Genomic DNA, 18,345 nt, shown 5'->3' with positions numbered 1-18,345 from the left:
CAATAGTGAGTTAAATCGCGTCTTTTTCATAAATGATAGCATATGCGAAGCTGACAATTATATTTAACTAGCACATAACCTTTTATGCTAACAGGCACATAACGCACTGGAAGGTTGCATTCGCGTGCATTTAAAATGATTAGTACTTTACTGATTGTCGATTATGCCGCCGGTCTGAGCGTTATTGTTGCATGTGCTGACAGTGTTTAATCGGTGGACTTTTCAAAAATACGCAAAGTGCAAGCAGTAACTCACTGAAATCCACTACACCTGACATGTATGACTGAATGGCGTGAAAAGCAGCAAATGACGTAAGCCTGCAGCTCTTTTCTGGAAACTATTAACACTTGCTGCCACCTGGTGGCAACACAAAGTCGGTGACGATAAAATCGCCGAGAAAATATTGGAGCGACTCTAACGCGACTCACAAGTTGGTTTCTCGCATATACGGCCTGGTTCGGCGCATTTCTTGGGACTAATCCTCTGAAAAACGCTTAAAACAAAAAGTATGCCCCTCAGTGAGACACCCATATCTGACCATTTTGTTGGCAAACAACATGGCTCATTTATGTTATTGCCCCAGGCGTAGGAACTTGGAGGCATGTATACCTCCTCAAGATCCAACCTGACTTCATTCATCCCCTCAATATAGACCTTTGTATTTAAAAACAAACTGTCCTATTGGCACTCCAGCAACGGGGAAAAGAAAACTCACACCGGTCCATTTGGACTAGTGTGGTGCAGAGGTAACACCTGCCGCATGGCTGCACTCAGGTTCTCATCGCTGAGGTGGTGTGGTGGGTGCAGTAATGCGCTGTAATCAGTGCATGTGGCTTACCTCGCTCCCCTGTACTGTTGTGTTGGATCCTAGGCCATCTTGGGGGGAAGATGGTGGCACAGGAGGTAGTGCTTTCGTTCGGCAACTGGAGGGTTGCAGGTTCGAGCCCTGGTTCCTCCTGACCCCATCAAAGTGTCCTTGAGCAAGACACTGAACCCCAAATTGCTCCCGGTGAGCAGGTTGGCACCTTGCATGGCAGCCTCTGCCACCGGTGTGTGGATGGGTGAATGTGAGGCATGAAATGTAAAGCGCTTTGAGTACTCGTAGGAGTAGAAAAGCGCTATATAAATGCAGTCCATTTACCATCTTAAGATAAAAAATGTTTTTTTTTTTTTTTTTTTGAAAAAGATTTATTCAAGAGATGACAAGATGGTTTTTAACACATACTATACAAAGCAGGAATTGTCATGGTTGACTCCAGTGCCGCCCCTCAACTAACATTCATCCTCCATCACCTTCATTTCCTTAAGACTTCAAGACTTTGACAGCACATCTGAGCCTCAGTGTATCTGGCTAACACAAACCGTCATACTGGGAACAGACCACTTAGCAATGTCAAAATTTTCCAGCGAGGTGCGGTGGGGGGTGGTGGGGTGTACAGGTACAGGATCCAGAGCGGACCTACGACCTGTGTTCCTGGGATGAACACAGTGGGGAGGGGAGGGTCCGATGTTTGGTTCAGAAGGCAAACGGTGGGCAATGCAACATCGCGGTGGAGTCACTACCAAAGCAAAGCAAACGGATTACAAACGGAATACTGTGTGTGAGAAATTTCACCGTGAGCCTGACGGAACAGATCCTGAGCTCCAGGATTTTGGAGTAAGGCAGAAGTCTTTGAAGGGCAACGTCCGTACTGGTAGGCGTGCTGTAGGAACTATAAATAATATTAAAGTGAGGTGTCTGTACAGGGAGGAACAATCCTTAAGACATCAGGGCAGATGACGAACAAGCAAACATTCTTAAAAGTGCAAAACCTCAGGATTCACAGACTCAATGATTATAAACTAAACAGAGCAACCAATAACAGGGCAACATGATTATCAGAGGGGTGGAGTCAAGCAGGCCTGAAATGAAACAAGGCAAAGGGAGGGGGCGAGCAGGTATGATCTCGTGCTGCTTACAATATCTTACTTGTGCCTCTGGTCTCATAGGATGATTGCTGAAGATCTACATTTTGGCAACATCATGGGTAAAGCAGACATGTCGTTTTATGTTTTTTTCGCTTGACAGTGGATTGAGTTCCATGTAGCCCTATTGACCAGGTGTGTGTTTACACTTTTAATTTATCAAAACGAGGAGGAGGAGATGGCCGTGGGCCCCAGCATCCCATTAAATGTTGGAGCTCCGTCGCCCCCTGGTGGCTCCGAGGGAGACGCGCAGGCGGGGGTCCCTGGCCTTGTAGTGCTCATTGAAGTCTAGGCGGAAGCTGAGAAACTGGAGGCTCTCGTCTGAACTGCTCATGAGGAGAACCAGGAACTGCTGTACGATCCCCTGTGACCGAGACACCAGACCACAATCAGTGACCCGAAGGCCGAAGACAAACACAACATTCTTTACATAGAGACTCTCCGCCTTGGTAACTAGATGCTGTTGGAACGACAATGACTAATTTCCCAGATGGCCCTGTCACCCCCACCAGATGTCATTGCTCCTAACACACCCCCAACCTCACCGATCTTTTACCCCCTTACACAAACTTGCGCTTTTAATGAAGATGTTCTGGGGAGGTGGAGAGTGTGACTCAATGTAATCAGGTTCACCAGACCTACACCTATCTTTTCATGGGCTACCGCTAAATGGCAGCGCTTCAGTTTTGCTGTGATTTGTCTCAAAAGTTCAAGGCCTTCTTCTATACAAAGTGCCTGTGAAGTCTGAAAAAGATCCATCAAATACTTTTTGATTTATCACTCTAACGAGATCAGTGTCTGAGGCTGCCCTTCTCTTTGCTACCACTTGTGTGGTGCTGCTTCAATTTTGGCGTGATTTATCTCAAAATTTGACCACTTCCAGATCTTTAACCGTAAATTTCTGCATAGTTTGAAAAAGATCTGAAATTCAAAAAGATTTTGAATTATCGGGCTAATGAGACAAGCATTTCTGGTAGCAGTCTCAGACTGGTCCAAAAACCATATGCATTTCCCATTTCGGGATTACAGATAGCATGTTAGCGTCAAATTGACTGGACCAGTGTTTCCCAACCCGGACTGTCTAGGGACACCCTGAGGACCATGTTTTTGCCCCCTTCCAGCTCCAGAAAAATGTGGACAGTCTGGCAGGCAGCACAAACTGTCTGGGGGTCCCCGAGGACCGGGTTGGGTCACTTCTAGGACTTTTGCAATTCAGGCAGCAGCTGGCAAACTTGATCAGTGCATTCTACAGTGGGAGCCCATTAGAAAGGGCATGTATAAGGAGAGAGGCGATATTACGGGTCGCTGCGTGAATGGAGCCTGCGTGTGGTGCATTATGTAATGCTGGGGGGGTGTGAGTGGGGTGGTGGGAGGCTCACAAACCTGGTAGAAGTGTGTCAGTATTCTGAGTTGTGAGCACATTTTTGGTATGGTCTCCTGGAACTTCTGGACTCGCTTCTTCTCCTCGGCCTCTTCGGCGGCCGACACCCCCCACTCCCCCTGAAAAAGAGGCAGGCATGGCATCAAACCATCCAATCGTCTCTTAAAGGAACAGTACATCACGGGGGGCAAGCATGAAATGAAATGACCCTTTTATTTGCCATGTGCACAAGTGTGAGTATTGCTCTCCATGAGACACACAGACACATATGGAGGTGCGAGCGAGCTTGGAGAATCACAGCGAAGAGCAGACGTCCACGCGCACCCATGGAGCTGGGGGTTAAGGGCCCTCGGACATGTGACTATTATGCGGAGGCTGGGTCTTGAATCTGCGACCTTCCGATCGCGGGGACAAAGGCTTAGCCCGCTGAGCCACTCATCGATGAGCCTGATCCATGCTCTGGTTGTGTGTGGTGTCTCTAAAGTTGCGGAGCTCACAAGGTTTTATTTCTCCCACGGCTGAACACAGAGCAGCCGTACAGATGGCAAACCGTTTTTACGAGAGATATCAGGTAACGCTGCGGCAGATTTGTCGCGCGCCGCCCGAGACGCGAGTCTCCAGCTTGGAGGAATTTGCAAAGTCAGGCCGCATCTCATAATCGACGCCTGACCAAGGACACACATGCAAGCATTTTAAGTGTCACCACAAGTTTGGAAGCTCCAGCAGGAGCCAGGGAACATCACTTTACTGGACCGGTTTCTGTAACAGTCGTAATTATGTGAAATGCTACCAGGACACTTTGGGTAAAAGGTGCAAAATCAATGGAACATTAAAAAAACAAAAGACACTAAGGAAGCATCAGCGCAGCCTGATGATTATTTACAGGCCTTATAAAACCAGCTACCACCAGTCACTTGTTTACACAACACCTCCAAATGCTCCTCCTGTTGCCGAAATCGATGGTAAGAGAATACGACCACGTGGCTTGCAAAAAAAAAAACCTGGCTGCCTTCCAGCCAGAGTGCCACTGGACAGGAGCGGACATAGAGCCAATTTGCCCTGGCTTGAATCAGCCTGACACATGGTGACTCAAGCGACCTAGCGTGCTTAGGGACATCTCCTGCAACCTTGGACAGCACATAAAAAAAAATAATAAGAGTCCCGCCCTGCCCAGAGGCCTCCGTTCCCCCCATTCTGAGCCCACGTCGCCCGGTAACCTGGCCCTCCGGCTGTACCTCGCCCTCCCGTTGCTGCTTCCTGTCCTCGAATGCCGTCCTCTGCTTCAGCTCCTCCAGGGCGGAGCGGTAGAGGGCATCCTGCGCATTCTGGAACTCGATGATCTGGTCGAAGATGGCCCTCAGCTGGTTCAGCAGGGACTGGGCCGGGGAACACGGGTCATTATGCTCTTGGGGTTCTGGATATCCCTTGAGGATACGCGAGAATAAACTTGTATTTTACCTGTTTCATTACTACAGGGCCTAAGTCTGTGCATTTAGGCATGTGTGTGGCGTGTATGTGCAAGTGTGTGGGTATTACCCTGCTGTTGGTGTCCAGTAAGCAGCGGGAGATTATGGTGCTCAGGAAAATCTCATGGGCGGCGATAACTTGGTCAAGGTCCTGGGCCTGCTGGACCTTGTTCCACAGCTCGTCCCAAGAGCACTCAAGAACCTACACACACAGGGAGTGACTTAAAACACCAAAAAAATACAACAGGGATCTTCACCTGGCAAACTTCACTTCGTAAACAGAATGAAGCGACTCTCCCAAAACACGCAATCGCCCCGTGACTGTGCTGGACAGGAGAAGCCCTACCTCGAAGGTGATGTAGTACTGCATCTGATGGATGAAGTGAACCATCTCAGAGGCCAGAACGTGACACTGGTGCAGCACCCCTGACAGCTCTGTAGCACACAAACAAACCCCATCACTGCACCTGTACATGTCTGAGGGAGTACAGCAGCCCACGACCGCAGCTGAACGAGCGCGACCGTGCCGTCCAGAGTCTTAACTCCTGAATCCTCCAAGGATCAGGGCCTCCAGGAGATTGCCGACCTCCCCAGAGATGCTGCGAATTAAGAAGGTGTCTCGACTCCCACCTGGCATGCCCTTCAGCAGCTTGCCGCTGCACATCTGGCCCTTCCAGATGTCCGTGAGGATGTACTCCATGCGCTTGGCGCGCCACAGGAAGTTGAAGACGCGCAGATAACAGCTCATGCATTCGCGTGTGAAAACCTGCCGCAGGAGGAACAAAACACACATGCAGGACATGGCTTAGGCATGGCTGAGCACAGCCCAGCAGAGGGCGTACAGCATACAGAATGACACACGTCCTACTTTGAGCTCTGACTGTGAGACGGTAATGCCACATAACACCCTGGTACTTCCATCTATCACTCTCTGAAGCTCACATTTTAAATCCATAAACGAAAATCGGAAGCTGGTGACATAATAAATCCACAGGCTGGACAAAGATCATTTAATAAACACTTATTTTTAAAAAGTCCTTTAAAAAAAAAAAAAAAAAAAAAAAAAAAAAAAAAAAAAAAAAAAACAATTGGCACAAGGGGACCAAAATAAAGTCCCCTGTTCAGCGAAATAATCTAATGGGTGAGGAGGGGGCCCTCCCGAAATTCTATTTCTGGCTATGGGCCTGCCAAGGGCTAGACCCAGCACTTTGTTTAAGTGGAGAATGAAATGATAATTTTGTTGAGTTTCAGATTTGTACAGTCGTTCATTTCCATGTTTCCCAAACTCCAAGTCTATTTCTGTTACTCATTAATTCGTTAATACAATAACAAATGTCTGTACATCAGTATACCAGTGGGCGGCGAAAGAGACAGTACGAAAGATATGTTCACCGATCTGGACCCATAAGTGCAGTCGGGTCAGATCGAAATCATTTTGTTCACTTAAAAGATTAGTTTGAAAAGAACCAATCATTCATTGATGACATAAGTCTACACTTAAGGCTATTAACAACACCAAAAGGAAGGGGTGTAATCCGATAATAATAATATCAGAAAGCCTCCATGACAGCGACAGTGTTTGGCATTTCGGAGGGAAAGGATGGAAGCTGTTACCGTGGCGATTGGTCCATCCACATGGTAGTCTAAGCTGAAGACATCCCAGCCAGTATCTCCCGGCGACACCTAGAACGCGACGGCCAGATGTCAGGAAGCATGTCCCCGAGTACATGCTCAGTACAACAGAGACAGGAACACATTCAGCAAGACTGAACACCCAGAATCCTTTGCAGCCAGGAGGCGTGGCCTGAGATACCTCCAAGAGCCGGACGTCCAGTCGCTTAAGGGTCTCGGGACTGTCGAACTGGGCATTGGTGGCTCTCACTGCCGTCTCCAGAATACCCGTTAAGTTGTGCTGGTACAGCGTGGTAGCCGGACGTGCCAATTCAGGCCTGGGTACAGGGAGCGAAGTTCAAAGGTCAGGGGTAAGGAAACACCAGGAAGAAGTTTGTACTTTGTAATGTGTGGATGGAAGCCCAAAATGGTTGCAATTCAGTTGAATCATTACAATGAATGCTAGCACAAGCTTACGATGTGTTACATTCAGTACAGGGAGGCCTTGTCTCAGGTAGCAGAGTCCATGAGGTCATTAATCCCTCTGGCAGCTGCTGCCCTGGTTTCTGATTTAGGGTTCAGTTTCAGCCTAAGGACAGGGGAGAGCGCCCTCACTTCAACAGGTCCATGAGGTGGCGGATGAAGTCTCCCTGGCCCAGCAGGAGGTAACGCCGCATGGCCTGCAGGTGTTCCAGCAGAGAGTATTTCTTGTTCAGGATGTCCAGCAGGTACTTGCTGGTCTCGAAGTACGCTGCGTCGATCTTGCCCTGGAACGCACCCTCCAGGTCGGTGAAGAGCTCGGCCGCTGCAGGGACAGAGGCAGGGAGGTGGGGGAACGGCGCATTACTCAATGCATCCGAGAGGCTCCGCCACTGGACCCCGTCGACCGTTTCCATGGCTTCCATCAATACAGGACAAGCTGGGGAGGGGGGCTCCAGTGTCACTGGTCAATATTCCTCCCACCGAAGTTCTCCATCTCTCCTTTATGCAGCCCGTGGGCAGTTGGGGGGGGGGGGGGGGTTGGGGGGGGTTAAGCGACGATTTTCGAGGCTGAGGCAGAGGCTACTGCAAACGCTTAGGCGGCTCACCATCCCTGGGGGAGTCGGTGCCCTTTGACCCAGGCGTGATCTTCCCAGGTGGTGTTCTGTCATGGCAGACCTGATGCAGGAAGTTGATTGACTTTCCAATGAGCAGAACCTGGAGGAGAATAGGAGCTTCAGAGACAGTTTGCGGCTCAGCTGGATAGGATGCTGTGCTTATCATCGGAAGGTTGTTGGTTCAAATCTCAAGCCCTTAATGTCTGTCCCTGCTCTCTCAAAAATTGTTGTTCTTTGTATAGAAGTGCCTGCTAAATAAAAAAAAAAAAAAAAAAAAAAAAAAAACATAAAAATGTAATGTAAATGTCACGCATGCACCACAACATTATGGATCCAATCCGATTTGCAGGCCTTGGAGCTGCGATGGCGGGAAGCACCTTCCGGGCCTGATCCATGGTGACAAATGAGGGGATCATGGACTTGCGCAGCGTGTACTTGTCATGCCACAGCCTGTCCGTCTTAACGGTTGGGTCAGAGGCCACAAAGAACTGCAGGAGAGGGCAGAGAAGCACTGTGGTCAAACGCAAGCACAGGGACTGAGATCAAATAATAATAAAAGTGGCTGATCCATAAAACAAGGGGGAAATGCAGCATTTAACAGATATTCAGCCCGAAGTCGAAAAAGAGCGTCTCAGGAAACAGCAGGGAGACTGGATGCTTAAGAGCGGGAGACACCGCAAGCCAAATCCCATTACGTGCTGGGCAGCCAGGACTGTGTTAACGCTCTAATGGAAAGTCTAGGCTGGGGGAGGGGGGCGCCAGCGAGCAGGAACATTAAGGGGAATTCCACAGGGACCGTTAAGGCCGAGCTGGAAGGAGCTCACTTACGAAGCTAAACTGTGGATCTTCCTGGAATTAGACAGTGAAGGTCAGAGCAAGGAAAGGCAGAGGCAGCAGGCATGGGACTTTCTGCTGGACCTTTGAACAGGTTACCAAGCTAAACAGCCCAGCCCCTGCACCCCCAGCTCCCTTACCTCATGGTAGGTGTCCTCCAGCTCCCCATCATAGATCCAGCGGTACAGGAAGCTGAGGATGGGGTGCGACACCAGAGCCAGGACGTGCTGCACCAGTGCACGCATGTAGGGGTCCCCCGTCTTCCCGTAGGCGTGCACTGCCGAGGTCAACTCCCCTCCTTTACGTCCTGCCAAGATCAGTGATATGTATTTAAGGGACATATTAAGTGAGCCCGACTGCACCCAAACGGAATCCTCCCCCTGCCCTGACCTTGGCAGTAATCCACCAGTGCTGCCAGTGTCTTGAGCCGGACCTTGGGGTCGTAGGTCCATACGAGGAGCCTGCGGAGGGTCAGGCTGCACTCTCCCCCGAGGTTGACGCCCTGGTCGTCCTCCAACTGCAGCTGAGGTACACAGATGGCCTGGGGTCAAATCATCCCCCAGACAACAAAGCACCACTAGCTCCAAGCCATCGGTTAGATGTTATTGGGTACGCCCACCAAGAGATCAGCCCATCCCAGTCATCCAGGAGTTACTTGGATTCCTGGGCCCCTCCCCTACCTAGGTTTCAAAGCTGAGGTTGGGAGTTTAAAGAAGGGGTGGCTGAACCCGATCCATGGAGTGCCGGCGTGGGTGCAGGTTATGGGGATGGCCTCTCAATCAGCCAATCACAGTGGGTCCCCAGGACTGGAGTTGAGTACCACCGCTTTATTACTGGCTGATTGAGAGGTCATCCCAAAAAACTGCACCCACATTGGCCCTCCAGGGAACAGGTCCCCCAGCCCTGGTTTAAAGGTACACTCACTGGAAACTTGTGTTGTACCGTCAGGGGCGCCGCTAGCAATTTTGGGCCCTATGACAAAATATGAGGTTGGGCCCCCCTACCACACCCATTCAGATCTCTGGGGCCCCCTAAAGGGCGTGGGCCCTTAGAATTGTCCCAACTTTCCCCCCCTTAGCGGCGCCCCTGTGTACCATGTAGCTCTGTGGTAAAGACACTATTTTACAAAAAAAAGATTTTAAAAAATCGGAAAGAAGGGAAGTAATCAGATAAGCTGAAAGCTGCAGACTGTCCTACCTGTGAGTGCAAGACAGACAGCAACCGGTAGTATTCCTTCAGCTCCTGATGGAGGGCAGCGCAGAAGCTCTGGACATAGACAGACCCCTATTAACCCCAGACACACATCCACCCAGAAAAGGCCGCTCTGGGCTTTGTCTCCTACCTGACCCACCAGGCCAAAGGCCCGGTCTAAGCTCCGGGCATCTGTATATTTCCTCACTTTGTTGTGTAGCCAGCCAAGCTCCGACAAACGGCTGCTAAGGTCCCGTAGCGACTTGGTCAGGGGCACCTGGAGGGTGCCACAGGGGGACAATGGCAATCAGGGCTAACACCAGCAGCGCCAAAGAACAAGCTAATGCTAATGCACTATCAAGCTGCAAACAATATATGCATTCAACGGTTAACTACACAGATGCTAGTGAAACATAGGAACATGAAGCCCGGAGTAACCATGCTAATATTAGCACCAGAAAAGGAACACAGGCTATGGCTAATCATGCTACTATTAGCGTTAAAAAAAGGACCACAAACTAGGGCTATCCACATTAATATTAACGCTAAAAAAGGAACAAAGCTAGGGCTAACCACACGAGCATCGACACCAAAAAAGGAACAAGGCTAGGGTTAATCATGCTAACATTAGTGCTAAAATAAGGAACACAGGCTAGGGCTAATCATGCTAATATTAGCACCAGAAAAGGAACACAGGCTAGGGCTAATCATGCTAATATTAGCACCAGAAAAGGAACACAGGCTAAGGCTAATCATGCTAATATTAGCACCAGAAAAGGAACACAGGCTAGGGCTAATCATGCAAATATTAGCACCAGAAAAGGAACACAGGCTAGGGCTAATCATGCTAATATTAGCACCAGAAAAGGAACACAGGCTAGGGCTAATCATGCTAATATTAGCACCAGAAAAGGAACACAGGCTAGGGCTAATCATGCTAATATTAGCACCAGAAAAGGAACACAGGCTAGGGCTAATCATGCTAATATTAGCCCCAGAAAAGGAACACAGGCTAGGGCTAATCATGCTAATATTAGCCCCAGAAAAGGAACACAGGCTAGGGCTAATCATGCTAATATTAGCACCAGAAAAGGAACACAGGCTAGGGATAATCATGCTAATATTAGCACCAGAAAAGGAACACAGGCTAGGGCTAATCATGCTAATATTAGCACCAGAAAAGGAACACAGGCTAGGGCTAATCATGCTAATATTAGCACCAGAAAAGGAACACAGGCTAGGGCTAATCATGCTAATATTAGCCCCAGAAAAGGAACACAGGCTAGGGCTAATCATGCTAATATTAGCACCAGAAAAGGAACACAGGCTAGGGCTAATCATGCTAATATTAGCACCAGAAAAGGAACACAGGCTAGGGCTAATCATGCTAATATTAGCACCAGAAAAGGAACACAGGCTAGGGATAATCATGCTAATATTAGCACCAGAAAAGGAACACAGGCTAGGGATAATCATGCTAATATTAGCACCAGAAAAGGAACACAGGCTAGGGCTAATCATGCTAATATTAGCACCAGAAAAGGAACACAGGCTAGGGCTAATCATGCTAATATTAGCCCCAGAAAAGGAACACAGGCTAGGGCTAATCATGCTAATATTAGCACCAGAAAAGGAACACAGGCTAGGGCTAATCATGCTAATATTAGCACCAGAAAAGGAACACAGGCTAGGGCTAATCATGCTAATATTAGCACCAGAAAAGGAACACAGGCTAGGGATAATCATGCTAATATTGGTGCCAAAAAGGAACTTGAGTCAAGGGCTAAAAATGGCAGTGCTAATATCACGAAGGAAGGTGACTTTAAGGCTAATAGCAATGAAGTTCATATCCACGGTCTAGCGACTGGCTATCCTCGTGTTAAAAAATTTATAGCAGCACAGGGTTAAAGGTTTCTGCGCTTCATAATAGAGAGAAGAGGAGACAATCTACACTTCAGCACACAAGCTGCATTTGGCAGCAGACGAACGCCAGGTACAGAAATGGGTATGGATTTTATTTTGGACTCCACCTTCTTTATATATCTGCTGGCTTCAAGGGCAATCAAAGCAGTTATTGATTTGTTTTTTGCTTTCAGGGCGATTACCAACCAACTGTACAAGACTAGAGAATGCTGAGGCAGCGTGGTGAGCATGCCGGGCTGGGCTGACAGGACAAGACCAAGGAGGAAACCCAGGGGTGAATGTGGTCTGCCTGGACCTGGGCACAGCACAGGAGAACCGCCTGCTACATAAAGCCAGCCGGGAGAAAAGGCTGAACAAACAGGAGCTCTGAAATGAAGCCGGTCTAATGATACCACTAGATGCCAAAAACCACTCAACGTCACGCAGTTCTAGGTGCCAGGGCCCTCATGTACAGCCTCTACGTGGGGCAGGAAAGACGCGGCCTGAACGGAGAGGAACGTCCACGTACCTTAGTGTCTATTTTGTAACAGTTCTCAGGGGTGCACATTTTGATGAACTTGCCGTCGATTCCCTGGAAGACGTAGAGGATGTCCCGGACGAGGGCGGATTCGCTAATCTCGCCTGAGCAATGAAGAGGTACAGAGGGCTTTAAGTTAAATTCATTTAATGTAGTCATGGACTCAGTGGCACCACTTGAGATTTTGGGCCCCATGACATAGTATCATATTGGGCCCCCAACCCAGACCCATCCAATTATGTCTGAAATTATTTAGGACCCCTGTCACGTAGGGGTCCTTGGAATCGTAGTCATTTTCCCTGCCTTTACGGTGCCCCAGTCCGGACAAGAGCAGAATCATTCTACCTCTATGGAGCCCCAGGGATCCACAGAGGAAGGCATTGACTGCACAGATTTCTGAGTGGACGTGACATTGAGACCCAGGTCAGAGATACTGCTTTTCCACTAGTGCCATGCCAGTGCTGGTGCCAGTGCTGAGAGAGAGCCGTTCTCAGGTGCTGCTCAAGAAGCAGGCCCTGAAAACCAGGCTGCATTTCCACTGGTTTAAAAACAGCATTTATACCAGATGGCGAGTACACACACGGCGACAGGCATGTAACATTTCTGAGTTCGTTAAATAATTTTTTTTGACAGATAATGATCAGGATCTTACGTTAATCAAATCATTCTTTTCTATGAAATATTAGCTATATTAAAGCATTACTGATTCTCCCTTACTATCAACGGACTTCTCAACCATGCAGTACAGTCGACTTTGACAGTGGAAAAAAACCTATGAGAAGAAAATAAATCTGCCCAGCATCCGTACTGGTGCGGAGCTCCAAACCACCCCTCCTTAATCAATCTGCAGACGGGGAACAGGGCTGCCGCAAGTAGTCGATGACGTAGATGCTGAAAATGCGTCGACATCAATATTTAAAATCCTTACTTTTTTTGCTATCGACATTTTTATTATTTCATTGAAATTACATTTTGATTTCTGAAACTCTTCAATCCATAACAACAAATGTTTTCTTTTAATGTCACTGCATAATTATGGGAGTAGTTCAAATTATCACTAAACAAAAAGGTGGTTTGTACACTGTGCAGTTTCGATGGCATCCCGCAGCGGTACTAGCGATATGCACGAGCACCTGAAGGGAAAACACAGGTGCTGTCCTGGAGGATGGACCGCCAGAACACCATAAGTTCTCCATTTATGCTTATTGAATTACCATTAACACATTTGCACTTGCTAAATACAGTTACTATTAAAGCCATGAGGTTGCCAGCCTGCTACCTGAGAATCTCTATTGAATAAGTGTTTGAGAAAATGTTTCGGCTAAAAATCTGGACTTATTCTACGTTGCCGGTGCCGGTGTGCTCGTGCGCATTGGGCCTGTTGGGATCAGTTTTATAAGCATAAAATAAAACTGAAAGGAAAATGTAAACTAATGAAAAAAAAATCATTAACTGAAATAAAACTGGAAACTATATTACCAAATAAACAAGTCTGACTAATCAGCAAAAAGTACCACCACTCCACCAACGTCTTCTTACCCAGTTTAACCACAGTATCTCCCCTTTTAAAAGATGATGTGGTTGCTTAACTGTCCCTTTCTTCACTGCCACTTCAGTACTTACTGCTTCCATTACTTACCAAAACGGTAGCATGTGGTGCTCCGCAAACCGAATTTAATAAGCATAAAGACATGCCGAATTTATACAGATTACTAACTTTGTTGTTTAGACATTGGTAGGATACAACAGACCCTGGACTCAAGCGGTCGCAGCTCATCCAAAACTCCAGCTCCATTAGAGTAATTTGAGTATATAAGTCACCCACTGGAACACATACTCAGAGTAAGCACCAATTTTGGATTGTGTGTAATGAACACGTCGGTTTTACATGTTTTCTGGACCGTGCTGCTTTGTGTTCTCTATTAATATTTTACTTATACATTTATATATTTGATTTTATATAAAATATTACTTAATTTATATATATTTGTTTTAGTTTGTAACTTTGTTGATTAGATATGAACACGGCCTACTTTCTCCAGCTCTACTTTAATTTCTGCATAATTCCAGCAAACACTAAAATCAAACAAAACATCGATCACTGGAAATAACAAAAGCGGCTCTGCTAAAGTTTACAGCGCATTGTAGCCCCCCCCCCCCCCCCCATATGCTGACAGCACGGGTTCACAGCTTCAGACCAGGAACTCTATGGATCTGGGTCGGTGCCAACTTTTCAAGGCGTGGCACCAGTGAACTGGCACAGAACCAGTTCCAAATTAGGTACCAGCTTGGCACCAGCACCATGTCACTGGTATTGGGTTACGAGAAATGCAAAAGCCCCTTGGGGGGGGGGGGGGGGGGGGGGGACCCACCGTTTTCATCACCGTCTCGCCGCAGCCTCGGCTGGGTCCTGGCCGTAAGCGCGGGCGGGACGGGCGGGCCTCGTGAGGTAGGTGCTGTGGCTGAGGGCGAGGTTCCAGGAGCCAGAGTCCAGGCCAGGCGAGTTCCAGGCTGCCGCAGAGAGTCCCCCAACACCTGGGCCGGGGCCCTGGGGATGACACGCACACACAAACACACGCAGACACAGCCTGAGCCTCCAGTACAGCAACGGGTCAGTGAAGGATACATCATGTCCACCAAGAGCTGAAAACACTAATGGCAAAGTGAAAGGTTGCTGACGACCTCCACTGGAGTCCTCTGCTACGCTCAGAAGATTTAACGGCAGGCGGTGCCCCGACATCAGTTTAGGATTCAATTAAAAGTGCACCCTCCAGAACACGCTGGGCGCTAATTGCCTCTCCAAGGAGAATCGGAGAGCATTAAACACTGTGGAGGACATCCTTAAACGTTTAACGACGCTTTGGATCCATACAGGGAATGGCTAAACGATCCTTGCGAGGCTGGACGACGGCTGCGTACGCAAAAGCAGTAAGTTACGAGACCCCATACATTATTCAGGGCTTTTAATGGTACTGCAGACGGCTTGGGAGGCATGATGATCTGGGGTCAGACTGTGGCCGTGAGGCTCTGAGCTCACCCCGACAGCAGGGCCTGGGGAGTGAGGGTGGGTCCGTTCAGGGTGTACGTGCCAAGGCTGCTGATGCCGCTGGTGCCCAGGGTGGATGAGCGCTCAGGGTGGCCCAGAGAAAGGCTCTGGGGGCGGGTGCAGTAGAATGGAGTAGAGTGGGCATCTCGGGGCAGGGCCTGGGCAAACAGGGAGCCGTAGCCAGCCACCTGCAATGAAGAGGTCACATGACGCGTTACGTTGGCTGCAGGTTTGACTCTCCCAATAGGATGGGTGGGTGGCGCGGGGGCAGAATTTATCACCGGTGATTAAATTAATACTTCTAGAATCATGTGGAAAAGATTGACAAATGTTATTACTGGACATTATCCATCCATCCATCTTTACAGGGGTCCGGAGCCTATCCCAGAAGCTCCGGGTGCAAGGCAGGGAACAACCCAGGATGGGGCGCCTTTGCATTCTCGGCAATTATATTTAGACATAATGCTGAAGATCTACAGCTTTTGTATCTTTGGAAGCTGCAGACATTTTGGATATCAGAATTGGGTGCATCAGTTGTAAAAGTACAAGTTAAAATGTGTGTCCACATTATGATTTGATTTGCAATGCTCTGTCCTTTACAGGTTCAAGTTTAATGTGACCAGGGCGAGATAACATACTGACCCGGCTGCATGGCTTACGGGGATCCTCACACAGGCTCAGAAGAAGGTACAGGATGGACCACCTGTGCTTCAGCACACCCTGTATGGAGAAGCAGAACATCCCCCAACTCTCTGACGACAGATTTCACAGCATTAACAAAATATATTCCCCTGCGTTTATTTATCCCATCCAGCAGGTGGCGTGTTGATTAAAGAGCCAGACGAACTATAGGAGACTTTTTGAACAAACACGGCAGTGCTCAGTTACATTTTACATGCTCCACCAGTGGGCCAAAGTCGCAAAATTTCCTGGTACGTAGCAGGTAGCGCGTAGCACAGCGGTCCAACTGACCTGCGTCTGGAGTTTCCGGTGCAATTCTGAGAAAAGGGCCGCATCAGCCTCGCGCCTCTGCTTCAGCACTGCCAAGGAGAGCCAAAACAAGAAGCCCGGTTACAGGTAAAAGCTTTGCGAATCTTTCGAAAATAGGTAATTTGCACAGCCCTGGAAAAATTTGAGGAATTTCAGAAATGAATGTTCATGGCTTCAACGTGGATCGATAAATGGCCATTAAACAGGCTTAATAATTAAAATGCTCGGCACTAAAAACTCCCACTGCACTGCTGTTCTTGGACTATTCTTGGCAAATAAAGATTTGTTTTTATCTGGCCCCTGACCAAGCAAAGTAATAGCATATGAATACAGAAAATTCCTGTCAGTAGAGTGGTAATGGATGTCCTAGAATAGTCATGTATCACTCAGAGCTGACGAATTGAAAGTGCCTGAACAGCCTGCCCTTGACGACCACAGGAGCTCATACCCAGTCCAGAAGGTCACAGATTGCATAGCAAGGGTGTGTAGGCTTAATAGAAAACCGTTAACTAAAAACGGAAGCCGGGATCCATGCGGTTTAGACTCACACTCTTTCTTGATCTTCTCCGAGACCAAGAACTCGTCACGCTCGATGGTGGGGGCGTAGTTGCTCCCGATCACTCTGACTGCATACTGGAACTGGTGGGCCACTTCAGCTGAAACAAACACCTTGCAGTCAGCGATGCGCTGGGGACGCAATAACCCTGAACCACAAAACACTCATTCATTTTTAGTGAAGTTCTTTTAGAACAGACCTATTTGGCTTTTCCCTCACATACATTCACTCTAACACCTGACTAACTTTGGACTTGCACTTGTGAACTTCAAAATATCAGGGATATCAACGGTAAGCCTAAATTCAATTCAATTTATACAGTGCCTTCACAGCAGTCTCCCCAGGGCATGGATGTGTGCTGATACAGTACAATTCACTGCATTATTAAGCCCTTCTGCTTATGTGCATGGTATTATATGTATAATGACATATTAGACATCATTGTTAATTGCATATTTTTTCTCCACCAATGAATCAATTTTGCTTTGCTCTAATCATATTACACAGTACTCTTGCAGTAACAGATTCCTTATTACTTGTCTTCTCGTGGGATCTGGTCAAATATGCACATACACTGGAGTAAATCAATAATCAATCATTTGGGAGGCAGCTACAAACAAGCCGATAGTCATGATCTATGGAGTTATGTCTCCATATTAGTCTCGGTACTACCGCAATTCAGAGATAAAAAGCAGATCTGGGATCGGGCAAACTCAGATTTGACAAACACTTGGCGATTAGGGTTACAGTGGTCATGGAGCTATTCAGGCAAAACTGGCGATGAGGGCGCACCCTCCTATGATGCTAGCCAATGAGATCTTCACACTGGCGCACAGAGGCATAATTAGATACCAGTTCTTTACAGCCACATGTCACTGAACTTCAGTCCCAAAAGATACGGACAGGCGCGGGCAATATCATCATTCATTCACATTCACGCATCTACCACGGCGATTTTTAAAAGAAATTTGTTATGGTGATGTAGATTAAATGCACCATAATATCAAGGCAGTAGCTAACGGCGACGTGTGACAGTTAAAACGCGTCTAACAGGACAGGATGCCCCTGCATGTCAGCATCCTATTTAATTACACCTCTTTGGGCCTTTTGGCTCCTGGTGCACCCGATCTGTGAAAATAGCCACCACCGGTACTGTCCCCATGCCCAAGGCCGGACCAATGCGATTTTATCCGGCAGGACAAACGCCCGGCGTTGGCCGCAGTTACCTTCGCTTTTCCCAGTGATCCTGCAACAAAGGCTCTGCAAAAGGACATTAGGCGACTTCTGGTCCAAAGCCGCCATGGCGCCAAGCAATCTTCTACAAGCGAGTGCCGACTGGGAGTCGCCTTCTACCTGCTGTTGTCGTTCGAGCGGCAATTTTCCGCTCTTAGCAACAGCGCCATTTTAACCGAACCCGCCGAAAGCACTTTTCGCGGCTGTGAACTGGGCTGAATTATGAAAGTGTCGCATCCGCTGTGATGTGCGAGCCGCACGAAAAAACGGTCCGGCTGAGAATATGGACACAGCCGAAGGTTCCCAAATATTCCTTCCTACGCCGTTCTTTACTACCGAAATCTATCTACTATATATATATATATATATATATATATATATATATATATATATATATATATATATATATATATATATATATATATATATATATATATAGCATTATATATAAATAATGCTAATTAGACAATGTATTATATGAAACTCCGAAATATAAATATAGGTATATTTAATCGCTTTGTTTTTTTCGCATAGT

At 47.7% G+C, this 18,345-nt stretch overlaps 1 protein-coding gene across 2 annotated transcripts; it reads right to left on the bottom strand.

The window, feature by feature from the left end:
* Positions 1 to 1,171: 1,171 nt before the first annotated feature.
* On the bottom strand, positions 1,172 to 18,091 carry tubgcp3 (tubulin, gamma complex associated protein 3). 2 transcript variants are annotated; one of them, XM_048999232.1, is made up of 22 exons: positions 17,804 to 18,091; positions 16,570 to 16,677; positions 16,004 to 16,071; positions 15,674 to 15,751; positions 15,023 to 15,219; positions 14,358 to 14,533; positions 11,977 to 12,089; positions 9,697 to 9,822; positions 9,552 to 9,620; positions 8,745 to 8,877; positions 8,495 to 8,661; positions 7,898 to 8,008; positions 7,512 to 7,620; positions 7,039 to 7,228; positions 6,626 to 6,761; positions 6,427 to 6,495; positions 5,443 to 5,578; positions 5,159 to 5,247; positions 4,883 to 5,014; positions 4,582 to 4,770; positions 3,349 to 3,465; positions 1,172 to 2,329 (listed from the first exon to the last, which is right to left on the bottom strand). In XM_048999232.1, exons 1-22 carry the CDS (start codon positions 17,877 to 17,879, stop codon positions 2,168 to 2,170), a joined length of 2,751 nt encoding a protein of 916 aa, XP_048855189.1. In that variant the 5' UTR covers positions 17,880 to 18,091; the 3' UTR covers positions 1,172 to 2,167. The 2 variants fall into 2 exon arrangements, with proteins under 2 accessions (XP_048855189.1, XP_048855190.1); XM_048999233.1 differs by having other exon boundaries at positions 4,582 to 4,722; positions 17,804 to 18,090.
* Positions 18,092 to 18,345: the final 254 nt, after the last annotated feature.

Source organism: Brienomyrus brachyistius, unplaced genomic scaffold (assembly GCF_023856365.1).
Source record: "Brienomyrus brachyistius isolate T26 unplaced genomic scaffold, BBRACH_0.4 scaffold44, whole genome shotgun sequence".
In the NCBI taxonomy this organism is placed as follows: domain Eukaryota; kingdom Metazoa; phylum Chordata; class Actinopteri; order Osteoglossiformes; family Mormyridae; genus Brienomyrus; species Brienomyrus brachyistius.
This window is presented reverse-complemented; position numbering and strand designations above follow the sequence as displayed.